The sequence below is a fragment of the Halichoeres trimaculatus genome, unplaced genomic scaffold, assembly GCF_033239565.1.
Source record: "Halichoeres trimaculatus isolate MK-OKI-2021-1 unplaced genomic scaffold, fHalTri1.1 fHalTri1_scaffold_1, whole genome shotgun sequence".
NCBI classification, from domain to species: domain Eukaryota; kingdom Metazoa; phylum Chordata; class Actinopteri; order Labriformes; family Labridae; genus Halichoeres; species Halichoeres trimaculatus.
The window spans coordinates 25,081,126-25,094,841 of record NW_027437179.1 but is presented as its reverse complement, the minus strand read 5'-3'; the positions used below and the strand labels follow the sequence as shown (position 1 = coordinate 25,094,841).

The 13,716-nt window shown below is 37.2% G+C and overlaps 1 protein-coding gene across 2 annotated transcripts in view; it reads left to right on the top strand.

The window, feature by feature from the left end:
• Nucleotides 1-9,113: 9,113 nt before the first annotated feature.
• The window catches only part of rad18 (RAD18 E3 ubiquitin protein ligase), a 31,684-nt gene continuing 27,081 nt past the window's right edge, over nucleotides 9,114-13,716 (top strand). For both annotated transcript variants that reach the window (XM_074667712.1, XM_074667722.1), the window contains exons 1-4: nucleotides 9,114-9,301; nucleotides 9,903-9,981; nucleotides 10,504-10,565; nucleotides 10,676-10,746. In XM_074667712.1, the coding sequence (XP_074523813.1) occupies nucleotides 9,251-9,301; nucleotides 9,903-9,981; nucleotides 10,504-10,565; nucleotides 10,676-10,746 (263 nt within the window). In that variant the 5' untranslated portion in view covers nucleotides 9,114-9,250. The remainder of the gene's footprint in view (nucleotides 9,302-9,902; nucleotides 9,982-10,503; nucleotides 10,566-10,675; nucleotides 10,747-13,716) is intronic.

Sequence of the window (13,716 nt, the reverse complement as noted above, 5' to 3'; positions counted from 1 at the left end):
CAGTGACAAAGAACTACACACAACTGTGTGAATTTCCTCTTGGTCCTTGAGAAAAATAGACCAGGCTTGTTAAGAAGCTCGAGAAAAAAGAATAGGCGTGTAACAAAAGCCAGTAGACGACCTTTACAGCGCAAATCTGTACTCTGGAGAAACCTGTCAATCAGAAACAACAGAACACATCCACAGCACCTTAAGTTAGCATGGAAATCTGTAGAATAACAATGGCAAAGAGGAAAATCACAGGGGCTCTTTGATTTCAAACACAAATAACCTGATCAGCAAATTACAACAGCAGAGACGTGAAATTGTAGACTGCACAGCATGAATGACGGCTGTACAACACAGGGATCTGTGCTGTGAAAATTTGGTGTTTCATCGTCATGGCTATTTTTCTTGGTGAATAAGCTGACATTTTTCCTGCCACTGCTCAACAAAGGAGTGCATTCTGTTTTATCTGATCCTTTCATTTCAGTCTTTTTCTCTCAATTATCTGATTCCGATTGAAGACGAAAAAAAGAAGTCTGTTAAGACTGATGCAACAGCAGAGATAATGCGTGCTGACATGACAGATTTTTTGACTGAGAATAAAGAAAAAAAAATCTTTACCCTTCTTATAAAAGTGGTGTTGTTTCTGTTGTTTTATGTGCTCTTTACATGTAACATATCACTTCTTCTGAGCCTTTTATTCTCCTATATCAATCTCTCATTCATTATGTTCAGCACACTGGACCCCAACTGCTTTCAGTAAGTAGGCAAAAAGGTTGGTGCCTTGCTCAAGGATACTTTCACAATAAAAATATCTTCAGAATGGATCAAAGTTTGACTATCCAGCAGAGAGTGAAAGAGACAGGAAGAGCCCTGAGCAGATCAAGTTGTGTCTGGCAAGAAAAGACTGGGGACTTTTCTCTAAGAAGATGAGAACCCAAAGCTCATTCATTTTTCATTTTTTGGTCGGATCAGTGTGTCAGATGGATGTCAGACAGCCACAGAGATCCTCATAATAATTAATACTTTATGCTGCCATGCAATCCATGATTTGACTGGATGCAACTTTAAGAAAAAACAAGTCTCATCTAATGAAAATGGAAATGTACGGAAACTATTAGCAGACCTTTAAGGCTGCAGCAGATGGCAGTAAATTCTACGACAGTTATGAGTAAGGCTTTCATGTGCCAGCATAAAGCAGGGTGCTGCACATGAAGCATGCATAATGAATTAGGCCTATAGATGCAAACTAAGCGGACCTGCTTGTTTTTATTGTTTGTGCATACACTACCATAAATCCCACCATATAATATATGACACATCACGCCAATCAGTTACCATCACTGCTTATAATGAAGCAAAACAACAAATAACACGTACCGTCAATGACGCGTTAAAGCCTTGAGGTCTTATAAATCCTTATCTTTATTCATGGAGTTTACAGTAGCATGCTAAATGTAGCCTTGCACTCATGACTGAACTGTGAATGAAAGCGTTAGAGCTGACCCTGAATAATTATCATCTCACATTTCATTCCTCATTCAAACATTAGATCAGGAACACCAAGCTTTCATCCAGACACTATTTCTGGGTTTGGCAGTGACTTCTGATTGACGATTGTGTCATTAAGTGTGAGTTCAAGTACATGTGTGATAAAGGTCATAAGATCATGCATGATTTTTTTTTAAGTCTGATGGGAAATGGTCAGAAATTAAGCCGCCAGGTAGTTCCCTTGTATGACCAGTTTAGCATAATATTTTAAATCAATTTCAACAACAAAAACAGAAAATAGAGTCAGCAGCTGCTGGAGACCAGCAACATATTTAACATATTTTGTTGCTGCGACTGTAAAATGGTCTGAAAATGCCCTTTGTCTGAGTTCTTGGGCCTTTCATCAAGAGGCACATAAACTTGAACTGTAATGTCTGGTAAATGATTATTGCTCATGGTATGGATTAGCAGTGTAAAGGGTGAAAAGCACATTGATTTCTTTAAGTGTTAGGTGAGACATAACACTCCAGTTGATGGGACGCACAGCTTCTCAGCTCTCCCTGTTAGTGTTAAAATATTTTGTGTTGTGAAAAAAAAAACTCAACGAGAAGAGGAAGACGTTTTTCCAGAAGGCGTTATTTCTCTTGCCTTGTGGGCTACGTCACATGGTTATAATTACCATAATGACCCATATATCACTGGCAAAAATTCTTGGGTTTCTGATGCCATTTGAATATTTCTGAACAAACAAATTGAACAGTGACAGAAGTTACGGTGATAACCCTACAGCCAAGATAAACATAGCTCAGTAGGTAAAGGGTTTTAACTTGAATAATTCTTCTTGGGTCTTAGCTCTCTTTTCTTTCAGTGGGAGAAACACGTGGTCATTTGATAAAACTGATAAATGTTTAACGGTGTAACTAATGTTTCTTATAAAAAAAAGTCTTATGTTGCACAAAAAGTTACTATGAATACGATTTTAGAAGTCTGCTACACTGTAAAAATGAAATTTGAAATGATTTTAAACCAGCTGACCCACTTGGTCAGTACAATATACTGCTTTACACAAATTATCAAGTTTGGAGTGAATTGTTTTAAATATACTTTGAGATTATATTTCATAACAAATAACTTATTTCATCCGTACGCTTGCATAACTTCTAGGACTTACTTAACACTTGTCGTGCTTTAGTAATCACACTACTTGACAATTCAATGGGACTGATTCTGGTTAAAAATGTTAGAAATGTCAATAAAATACCATCATACCAACAGAAATGCAAACTACATATTTAAACAGAAATTCAACATGTTTTTTTAAAACAAGTTTAAAGCACATTTTGATACCAACCATTATTGAAGTGGAAACGGATAATCCCACCTGACATTAAAAAAACATCCAGCACCTTCTGACCCAGCCCCATGTAACCTCATTCTGATTAGTTTGCTTGTCTCCTTCTCATATTCCAATACCACTGATAACAAGGGATTCATTTCAACAGATTTTACATATACAAACACACCAGCAAATTTTCTACAGATAAGGACATAAACCACCTCCATGCCTCCTCTGGAAAGAAAACACGTGGAACCTATAGTAATAAATGTAAATATAGAACTAATGATAAGAGCATGAGCTTGTTTTGATTATATTTACCTTATAAGAGTCTGACAGGTTTTCCAAGCTAAGAGAACAAGACAAACATGGTATGTCTCAAACTGAATGACAATAAACAATATTAGAAACTGATCCCTAACATGAACTGACAGCCTGTGAGGTGACAGACTGCTTTAAAAGGCAGTGATCAGATGAACTGTATCGAGCCCCAAGGGGTGAGTTACAGCGCCAGCAACAGACAGTCAATGATAAGGGAAGTAGATGTGAGGAACTGGACCAAAGGGGAATGTTTAAAACAGAAATCAATAGTAAATTTAAAGCAGTTCAATTCCAGGACGGACAAAACTTTCAAAAGTGAGGTTGTTACAAAAAGTTTGCAACACTAAACCTTTGCAATCTTTATGCACTATCAGGATTTGCAAAGTACTTTGACCTTGGTGGTTCTCAGCTTTTTTCACTTACTTCCCATTGCATCAGGGGGTCAAAAAAATCATAAATGGTTATTGCTCTGTTCTGCCTTCTCACAAATATTGGAGCAAGCATCACATACTGTGTTTCATAAAAATGTTAGAAGAATGAAGCAGAATTTGTAACCAGCACCTATCAGGAGTAGGTGATGTAGCCTCCTTAAATGATGTGTTTGACAGCAGATACGACAGGCTGTTCCCTGTCCTCTCATTACCTACAGCTCCGTCCTTTGTTAACATGGCGCGCAGGCCCAGCCCTGAGCATTGTGGGTTGAACAGGGCTGGATGAGTCACTTGCTGAGGGCCTCATTAGATAGAAAAAGGTGGTTGATAGATAACAATGTAACACTGATGAGGCAGAACATGGTACAGTCCTCTGACACTGTGTTTGTCTTACTGAGATGTTTAAGTGAATGTAAACATTGAAGTCCCAGAGTTCTCCGCCTTTAGCTTGAATGTTCAGCTGGACAACCTCATATCCCAGGGTTTATGTTCACATGCAACTTTTAGCAGGGGACTTTGGGGGGGACACATAAAGCTGTGCAGATTAAGTCTCACATGAAGGCCCACTCTTCCCCGAGTATGAAAAAGTTAATGAATATGCTACGTGATCCATGGTGTGTGCGTTTTCTAACTTGCTTTAGGCTCACATTTAAGTGAAAAAGGCAGTACAGATTTTCTCACTCTGAAGCAGCATACTCTCATCATTCAAACCACATTTCAGTGGCAGCAAGAGGCCACCACAGAGCTGCACAAAACCATGAACTTAAAACCACCCAGAGTTTTCCTCATATGTTTCTACTGAATGATTCTTCATTTTTAAAGATATTAAGAGACTACACATGCTACACATGACTGAAGCAAAGCTGGATGGGATTTCATACAGCTGTCTCTCATCATGTGACATGTTTCTCTGAAAAATCTGGCTCATAGTTCTGCATAACTACCAAGTCAAAGGTTGTGGGAGTTTTTTATTCTAAAATCATATACATACCTTGAAGTGGACAGAAAAGTCAACCCCATTAAGTCACCTAAGGCTCAACTTGTTCTGCCTTACAGTGTCAAAGCATCATTACAAATATCAAATGTTCTGATGTTCTTTTACAATATTTTACTGTTATAATTCCAGAGGAGGGCAGCACAGTGGTGCAGTGGTTAGCAGTGTTGCCTTACAGCAAGAAAGTTTATAGTTTGATTCCCTGGCTCCTTTCTGTGTGGAGTCTCAGTGCTCATCCAAGTGTTGGTTCTCTGTGGATACTCTGATTTCTCTCACTAACCAAAGGTTGATTAAATCTCATCATCAGGTCAACTGATCATGTTAAATTCCCCATAGGTGTGTGAGTGTGTGTGTGAATGGTTGTCTCTCTCTACATGTTAGTTCTGTGGTGAACTGGTTACCCGTCCAGAGTGTACCTTGCTTTTCTCCCTATGACTCCTGGGATACACAACAGTCCCACCCGGTACCTAAAACGTGACAGATAGAAGATGTCAAAGACAATTTGAAGCTTTCAGTGTGATAACCAGAACTGATAGATTAATCCTTTTCTTATTGCTATATGATGATGTGGTGCAGTACAATGGGGTTTTGCTCTGTTGCCTCTAATTACTGATGTTCTCCGTTAAAATTTTCAAAAGGCAGAGTTTTTTGTGTTTGCATGCTCTTCTTAGAAACAATAAAAGACCAGAAAAGCACTCAGAGAGTCCAGACCTCTGCCAAGCCTATTGTGATTGTCATGGAGGACTTTAGTCCTACTTTAATGTTATACACCATTAGACTGACAGTAGACTGTCTGTTACAATTTGGTGTCAGTTGCAGGTTTGTACAATAATTTGTTACCTGACTAAATTATGATGACCCAGTACATATTTCATATTCCAGATCTTAGTATCCAGAATATTGCCAGGATCTGGATCGTTCTTTCACATCTGTCAGAAATTATTTTGACCTTGTCTTGTATTATTTTTGCAAAGCAATCCGACCATTTATTGTGGAGTTATATCCACATATGGTGAAAACGGCCCTATCTCAAAATGATTTTAAAAAAAAATCCTTCAAAAAAGACCTTGATCCAGATGGTGATGAGGATCACCTTGAAAATTTAATCATGTCTTTCTTATTTTCTATTTTGAACATTTACTGAAAATTTCATCAAGATCCATTCGTTACTTCTTGAATTATGTTGTTCATAGACAAAAAAACAGACAAACTCTCCCCAAAACATGACCCTCTTGGCAGAGGCAATAACCTCTTTAAACTAAAGTGTGATTCTACAATAGCCTACTGATTCCCCCCCCCCCCCATTATTACTTTTTTTTCTATTTATACTGAAATGGCAGAAGCAAGCATTTACAAAAAAATATTTTAAACAGGTCCTGAACTTTGACTGAACAGCAAAGATAACCTCACTTTAATAAACCTCTCTCTACAACAATTTGAAGCCAGGACTCCAAAAAGAAAGAAAGAAAAGAAAAAAATCATGGCTCAAGTCGTCACAGACATACCCAGATTGTTTTCAAGCCTGTGTGAATAATAGAGGAGGTCTATTATACGTTGGCCTATCATTACATCATTATGATGACTTCTCCTCATGCAGGGAGAGAGTTTGAGAGAAACATTTTTAAGGAAATAAAAAATCTTGATGACAAGGTAAGGGTAACAAATCTTAGAGGTAATTTAATTTACTGTAGATGATCATTAACCACAGAGACTCAGTTATGTAACTCTGAAAAGAATATTAAAAACTCCAGACTGACAAGAGCCCAGTGTTAAACACCTAATGATGGTTTTAATCTGTAACAGAAGTCCTAAAAAGGGGGATCTAACGGGGGTTCAGTTCATCATGTTTGCATGTTGGTAAAAAGGTAAAATTACAGGCTGGCTGAGCATGCAGTGATTAAACTTCACCAGTTTCTAAAATCATCACCACCTCTCTGTACATCATGAAAAAAGGACAGCTGTTGGTTTAACTCATGCTGAAATCCTCTGACACAAACACACTACACCTCTGTATGAATTATCTGTGTGTGTCAGTCTGCCACGTGTGTCAGTTCTGCTCTAGTTTCTGTTGATCACAGGATCATATTTTATGGTCTGAGTGTGGGAGTGTACTCATTCAGCGCAGGTCAGGATTCAAAGCTCAGGCTGTGCCTTTTATGATTTAATAAGCAAGAATAAAGGAGGGAGAGGAATGCGAACACACAAACTCCCATGACTGAAGAAATCATTTCAATATGAGGACTTCAATCAGGAAAAGGGCAGAGCACAACTGAACGGTATTATCTCTGGATGAATTAATTGTATTTATCAGACCTAGGACAAAACCTGATTGGCCCTGACATTTAAACTCCATTGATTGCTGCATCATTTTGACTTTCATGAGTCAAACAGGTGTGACACTGGGCACAAAAGAATTAATGACTGTGGAAAAACATTTATTAATTTTCCTGAAAGAGAAAGTGATAACAGAGAGCAGCTTATTACAAGACAGATGTATCATTTTGTGTCATGTGTTATTTGACAGTCGCAGCAGAATACTAAACAAGATTTAAATTAAAGTATTGTCCTCCTCTGCTGCAGGGGCAAAGCTTGTACACGGTTTGTGTGATAATGTAATGGAGACAATTTGAAAAGAGTCATTAAAGCTTTAGCAATACAAATCCAAAGGCTCCAAACCACCAGGAATTTTTTTAACGCTCACATTAATCGCCATTCATCACATTGCAGCCAGCATGTTAGGAAATCAATATTTACATGATACAATATTTGTGCTGGTTTTCAGAGACTATTTCTGTCATGTTTGTGCACATTAAGTGATGAACTACTGTATTTCCTTTGTATCAATCCCCATTTGCTACCACGGATGCACCTACTCCACATATATACACAGTGTACCAAACATACATAAAATATTACAAACACAATCAAATAAAATATTTTTAAAAATATCAAAAAGAGTTCATGTCCCATTATAACTGTCAGAACCAAATTACAATCAATCCTACTATAATATCTGTTCATTTTTTCCACATTGTGATGGCTCTTTACATTGCAGCTCTGCACACTGCATTTGCCGTGGGACTTTGTTTACCATAACAGATATTCCTAATGATATTCTCAAGGTTGGATGCCAACTTCCTGAGTACACTGAGCCAGGGGAGACTGGCATTATTTTTTTGCACTCAGCATCAGACCTGATGCACAGGCCAGAGTGAGTCTTGCAGCTTTCTTCAAGCTTCTAAATACTTTCTTCGGAGAACAAATTTTCTAATTGCTTCGTACAGAGAGAGAAGAATGAAGAATGTTTTTACTTTATTTGCTCACTCTCTGTGAGGCATCTCTTAGCCTTGCTTAGAATTTTCCAGTTCAAGGAAAAGACGTCATGATCATCCAATGATGAATTAAATGTGGATGGATAGTTTTGCTAAAGACTTTGCCATGAGTGACTGCAAAGAAGCAGCGATCAAAGCCATACACCAACTGTCTGATAATATTTCTCAGAATCTAAGCCTGGACCTGGCTACAAGGCTGCTTTTTGTACTTAAAATTGTCACAAAGAATCAGTTCTCTCATTATCAAATAAAACGATGGGCAGTAAGACTGGTTCAGTGGAGGAGTCATCAGTAAGTTCATGGAATATTTATTTTGAGCTCCCAGTCCTTCTGGTTTGAGTTATAGTTAGATTTAGTCGAGTGTTTATTTTAAAGTGCTGACTAAAACCAAGATAATCACATCTGGTTTAGTCATTTTGCTTTCTCTCAATCACTCCCTTATTTTCCACCAGGGAAATCAAAATACAATATGTCTTTAAAATTGCTGACTTTCATAGCCATGATCACATAAAAGGTATCCATCTGTAAATAAGATATCTACCCTAACCTATCTGTACTGATTCTGCAATACTAAAAGCACTCAGTTTTCTTACATTGTTTAACATGACTCTGTGACTTTATATTCACCATAACCAAAGTATTGAATCTCAAATAGGGCTTATTCTTAAAAAAACAAACAAACAAACAAACAAACAAACAAACAAACAAACAAACAGAACATTCACTTGTCTCATGGTATTTTTAAAATGATAACATGACTATACAGTAAATGAATGTGTCATTTTTTATGTTCATATTGTATCGTTTATTTTACCATTCATTAAAACATGGTTTAAAATGGATGAAGATTCTTTTGTAAAGTCCAGGGTGTTTTACTTTGTAGGAAAATAATGTAGGACTATATTCAGTGGAATAATTAATGGAATCAAATTATATGCATTAATGTGAGCACATAAACGCTGGGATTTAGATGTAGTGAGCTATCCATAGCAAAAACTGTGGATATTGTATTAATTTTGATAAGGGCATGTGTTACAGGGAGACAGTATGAATATTAGAACCAAAGGGTTCCAGAAAATTACTCAGATTTAGCCATTATAAAAGAGATATTTCGCAAATATTTCAAGGAAATAATTTTATCCTAGTTCTTGCCAGGCTAAAAGTTTGATATCAGCAACATATACGACAGTCCATGATGGAACCATAGAGCTAACAGAACTACAAATCGGAGCCGGAAGTCGTCAAATGACGTAACCGGCGTCCTGCGCTTCTGCGTCCCTTCGAGCGGGACTTTGATTGTTGTTAAGCGCTAACAAAGAAAGTTTTCTTTGCCTTTGGTAACAGATTTTCTGCACTGAACATGGCTTGGCAAGTGGAAGCCGATTTACCACCTGCCCTTGCACCTCTGAAAGTAAGTAGTTCATCTGCTTTGTAATGAACCTGCTGTGCTAACAAGGCGGTTACTAGCTTAGCTAGATGAAAACAGACAGTGATGTAACAGAATATCTGAACTACAGATACTATGTAGCCCGCAATGCAACTATGATCCAGTTAACAGGGTAACACTAGGATATGTTTTGTTTTTTAAATTAAGTTAAAGATCACCTTTCTGCTTAGGTAACGTCCAAAACACTCAACGGAGCCAACATCAACAGTCAGTGTCAACTGGTTAACACCAATTGAACATGTCGTTTAGTAACTGTCATATTCATACAGTGTGCGTTCCGTAAACTCGTTACAGTAGATACGATCCATCCTTCTCTGGACTTAAATAAAGTGGTATTGTGCTGAATAAAACACCCACCTTCAGGGGATGGCTAATGGCTATGTAAGGTTTTAATTGATGCTGCAATCGCTCTGCTCATTACAGTGTTAACAAAGGTGCAATACGTAGTTTAAGATAGTGTTTGGTACGTTTTAAGTGTATTAACTTATCTCGTGACTGCCTGCTTTACGTTTGTGGTCGTTGTGTTGTTTCATGCATATTAATTCATCACTCGGATTTCTCTCAGGATATTGATACCCTGCTGAGATGTCCCATCTGCTTTGACTTCCTCAATATCACAATGATGACTAAATGCTCTCACAACTGTAAGTAACGAATAGAGTTGTAATCAATGCACACATGATGTTCTTTTTTTTTTAGATTAGAAGTGTTGTGATGCATTAAGCATTATAAAAGGCAACAGTGTTGAGCAATAAAAATCATATACAGCTATAATCATTCTGGAAACACCAGAATTGAACTTCTGTAATTGACCTCAAAACGAAAAGTGTGAAAACACGAGTAATACATTATTTTTTAAGGGAGTAGACGTGTTTTGATGAGGCACTAGTTAGCATGCCTAGATTCTGCTTCCTGCTTCTGTATTTTTTTATAATAATGATGATAATATAGTGATTTTTAAATCTGCTTAAGCTAGGTAGAATGGCATATAAATGTATCATTTTGCTGAAATTTGAGGTTTAAAGGAACATTATAAAAGCACACATTAAAAACACATTTTTTCCAATTGACTTCAGCTGAATTGGAACACAGTTTGGTAGTAAAGACATTAATTTTATATTAGTTTGAATAGTTCGCATAACTTTACTTTGCTATTTGTTCCACAGTTTGCTCTTTATGCATCAGGAAATTTCTGTCCTATAAGATGCAGTGTCCACTTTGCAATACAGTAAGTATTAAATAGCATAATCATCAGTTAGACCTCAAATTTAGATGGTATGATTGCAGTGTGGTTGCAGTACTATATAAAAAGGCTGTTTTCTCTCCTGTTCCTTTTAGGAGGCAGCTGAACAAGACTTAAGGAACAACCGTCTATTGGATGATGTGGTTGTAAACTTTCAATCTGTAAGGTAACCAAACCAAAGTATAACCAGTTTACATCAATCTCTTTTCATTGTCTTTTTAGCCCTTTCACTTTCACTCATTTTAAATGGACCTGAAAGCAAATTGCATCACAATTTTTGGCCTGAATGAAAATAAAAAGAGTTACTAACGTATAAGTGTATTTATGATTCTGCACACATCTGTTTTGTCTAATTTTGGTACAAACTGTGAAAACCTGGAAAAGAATAATCTCAAAACAACAATCAGTGCATTGCTAGTGCCAAAATGGATGCAAGCAGCTTGAAACGTTGAGCTAAAGGTTGTTGGTCCTTAGCAAGCAATGGTACTTTAATTTGTCATCTGAATACCACTTAATTCAAGCTTCTGGCAGTCATCATAACACTCGTAGATACAGTACAAAAAGGTTTATTTCATATTGTTTTGTCCTGAGAGAGACAAACTGAATAGGGAGAATAGCTGATCAGGAAATAAGGCTCACTCCACAATCCATGTAAACCTCTTTACAATGAACAGGTGCTCTGTCTGTACATCTCTCCAAATTATAGACATCGGGATTCTAAGAACTGTGTTACTGTGGAGATTTCAGGGGGATATAGCTGTTATTGTTGAGATTACAATATGTCTACAAGGGAACGAGTTTCAGTGTACATCAATTATCCTGTATTTCAGAAACACTTATAATTGCCTTGCAGTGATCTCCTTCTGGTTTATGGATTTTCTGTAAATCAAATGGGGATTTTGTTTTCATAAGCTGGGGTCATACAGGGTTCTCTGTGAACTGCACTTCCCTCTGTATTGTGCAGCTTGAGGGCTGATTTTTTTTTCATTAGATCAGGATGTAGGCAGAGAAGGCAGAATCCTGGCTGAGCTGGTCCAAAGAAAATTTCCTCTCCTTACTTTTGAATTGAAGTTTTTTTTTCTCCTTTGGTGACATTCATCTTCAAGTAGGAAAACTTTTTCCTTCTCATCTGGTTATTGGTACCACTGACCACACAGGGGCAGCTTACAGCTTAGCTTATTGACGTTCTTGCCTGCATGTTTTGTTATGGCATACTAATTTGTAAGCAGAAAAGAAAGTTGGTGTAAAACCGGACTTCAGTGTCTTATAACCATGTGAACCGCACTCTATATCCCTGTCAACCTCTTTTCCTGTCTCAATAAAAAATATCAGCACAAAAGGACAGCAGAAGACACAACTCCCCAGGGTCAGTCTCATGCTGTTTCAGAGACAGATAAATGACATTTTTGACTGATTTATGGTATAGGGTCCCTTCTGGCCAATTCTCTGTCAAGGAAAACAAATTGAAGACGAAAAAAAGCTGAGCCAATGCTCACTTATCTTCAGCAAGTCTGCTTTGCCCGCAAAACGTTAAAAGACAAAATACTCAAACCAGAATCCTGGGAATTGTTTGGACTAGTGCTAATCTATTGTCTGAGTGCTGTTATAAGTCAATAAATTCTGAGGCTTCTCCCGACCCTCCATCCGTCACATGTGTCATTAACACTCTGAAAGGTCTCCCTTCAAACTTTGGAGCCTCTGATCTTCATCACAGCTGCCAGCGGGTGGCTTACGTAGCTGCGCTGTCTTGAGTTTTTTAATTTCCTGTTGTCTAGCAATAGATGTCTGAAAACATAATTCCTTAACAGATAACTCTGTCATAAACTGGTGCTTTTATGTTGCAATAGAGTTGCCACAAACAACTTATTATCTTTTTTTGGATTAATTCTTTTGCCAAGTGAAATATTAGACTTTGACTGGCTGAGGCTATTTCTTTTAGATTGAAATTTCAGACCTAGGATGAACTTTTTCACAACTTAGTGTTCATGAAGCTGGCAATGTCAACATTTTCAAGTGAAGTTATATCATTTGTCGTTTGGCAAAACGGTGAATGGACAGAAGAGATTGTTTGTGTCTGTGCGTAAAATATTCACATGATCCATCAAACAACTTTTTTTTCATTTGTTAGTAATATGAAAACGTAGGTTTGGAGTCACTGCAGACCCTCTGAATCTGTTTCATTCATAACTCCCTGAAAGACACAGTTTATATATTATGAATAAGCAGAGAGTCCTTCCTGTGGCTGAATAATGAGTTGCGGATACCGTCGGACTGAACTGTGTTTTATATTTAGATCAGTTCCAAATGTCCCTCTCCATCTAAAATGAGTTGAAGCCAAGTCGGAGCACACTGTGATCTATATTTTCTGAAGTGCAGCAACAGAAAAAAAAAATCATCATGGTTTCAATTGTAGAGAAAGGTTTAAAAAGAAAGTGTAGTAGTGTCCTGGCTTTGAATCTTTTAAACATCTCATTTGATAGTTTATTTAGTTTTAATGGGCTAGTTGAGTATTATTTTAAGGATGTTGCTTTGGTAGAATTCTTTCCAAAAGAGGGTTCTCAAACCTGAATTACTGACCTCATGAGTTTAAAAGTGCTGTCTGGTACTTTTTTGTTTCTTATAAAAACGTTGCCAGTCTTAGTCATTTACCAACAACAGATTAGACCTAAATTTTGAGGATGCATCATAATGCCTTGCAGTATCTGTCATGTCATAACTACGTAATCTTTTGAAGAGAAACTGTTAATGTCATACTGTACTTGATCTCTATAAATATGTTTTTATTTGCTCCTCTGATGGTTTTATTCTCTATGGCAAGAGATAGTAAATTGACTGCGCTCAGCAGTATTTAGAACCATTTGACAGACATAAAAAACAGCTTATGCTCAAATGAGGCAGATACAGAAACACCTAATGTCTGTGATGTAAGATTGTAGAACATTTTATCTAGTGGGGCTGAGTCAAACAGTTTGTATTTAAGTCAACAATATGTTAAAAATAAAACAGCAGGGACCTTGGTAAAGTACATCTGTAAAATGCAGCCTGCACTTCCAAACTCATAAGAACAGGCACGGCTTCATCAATGTTTCCTTCTTTTCCTCCAAAATATTAAGATAAGTGACACGAAGATAACGTG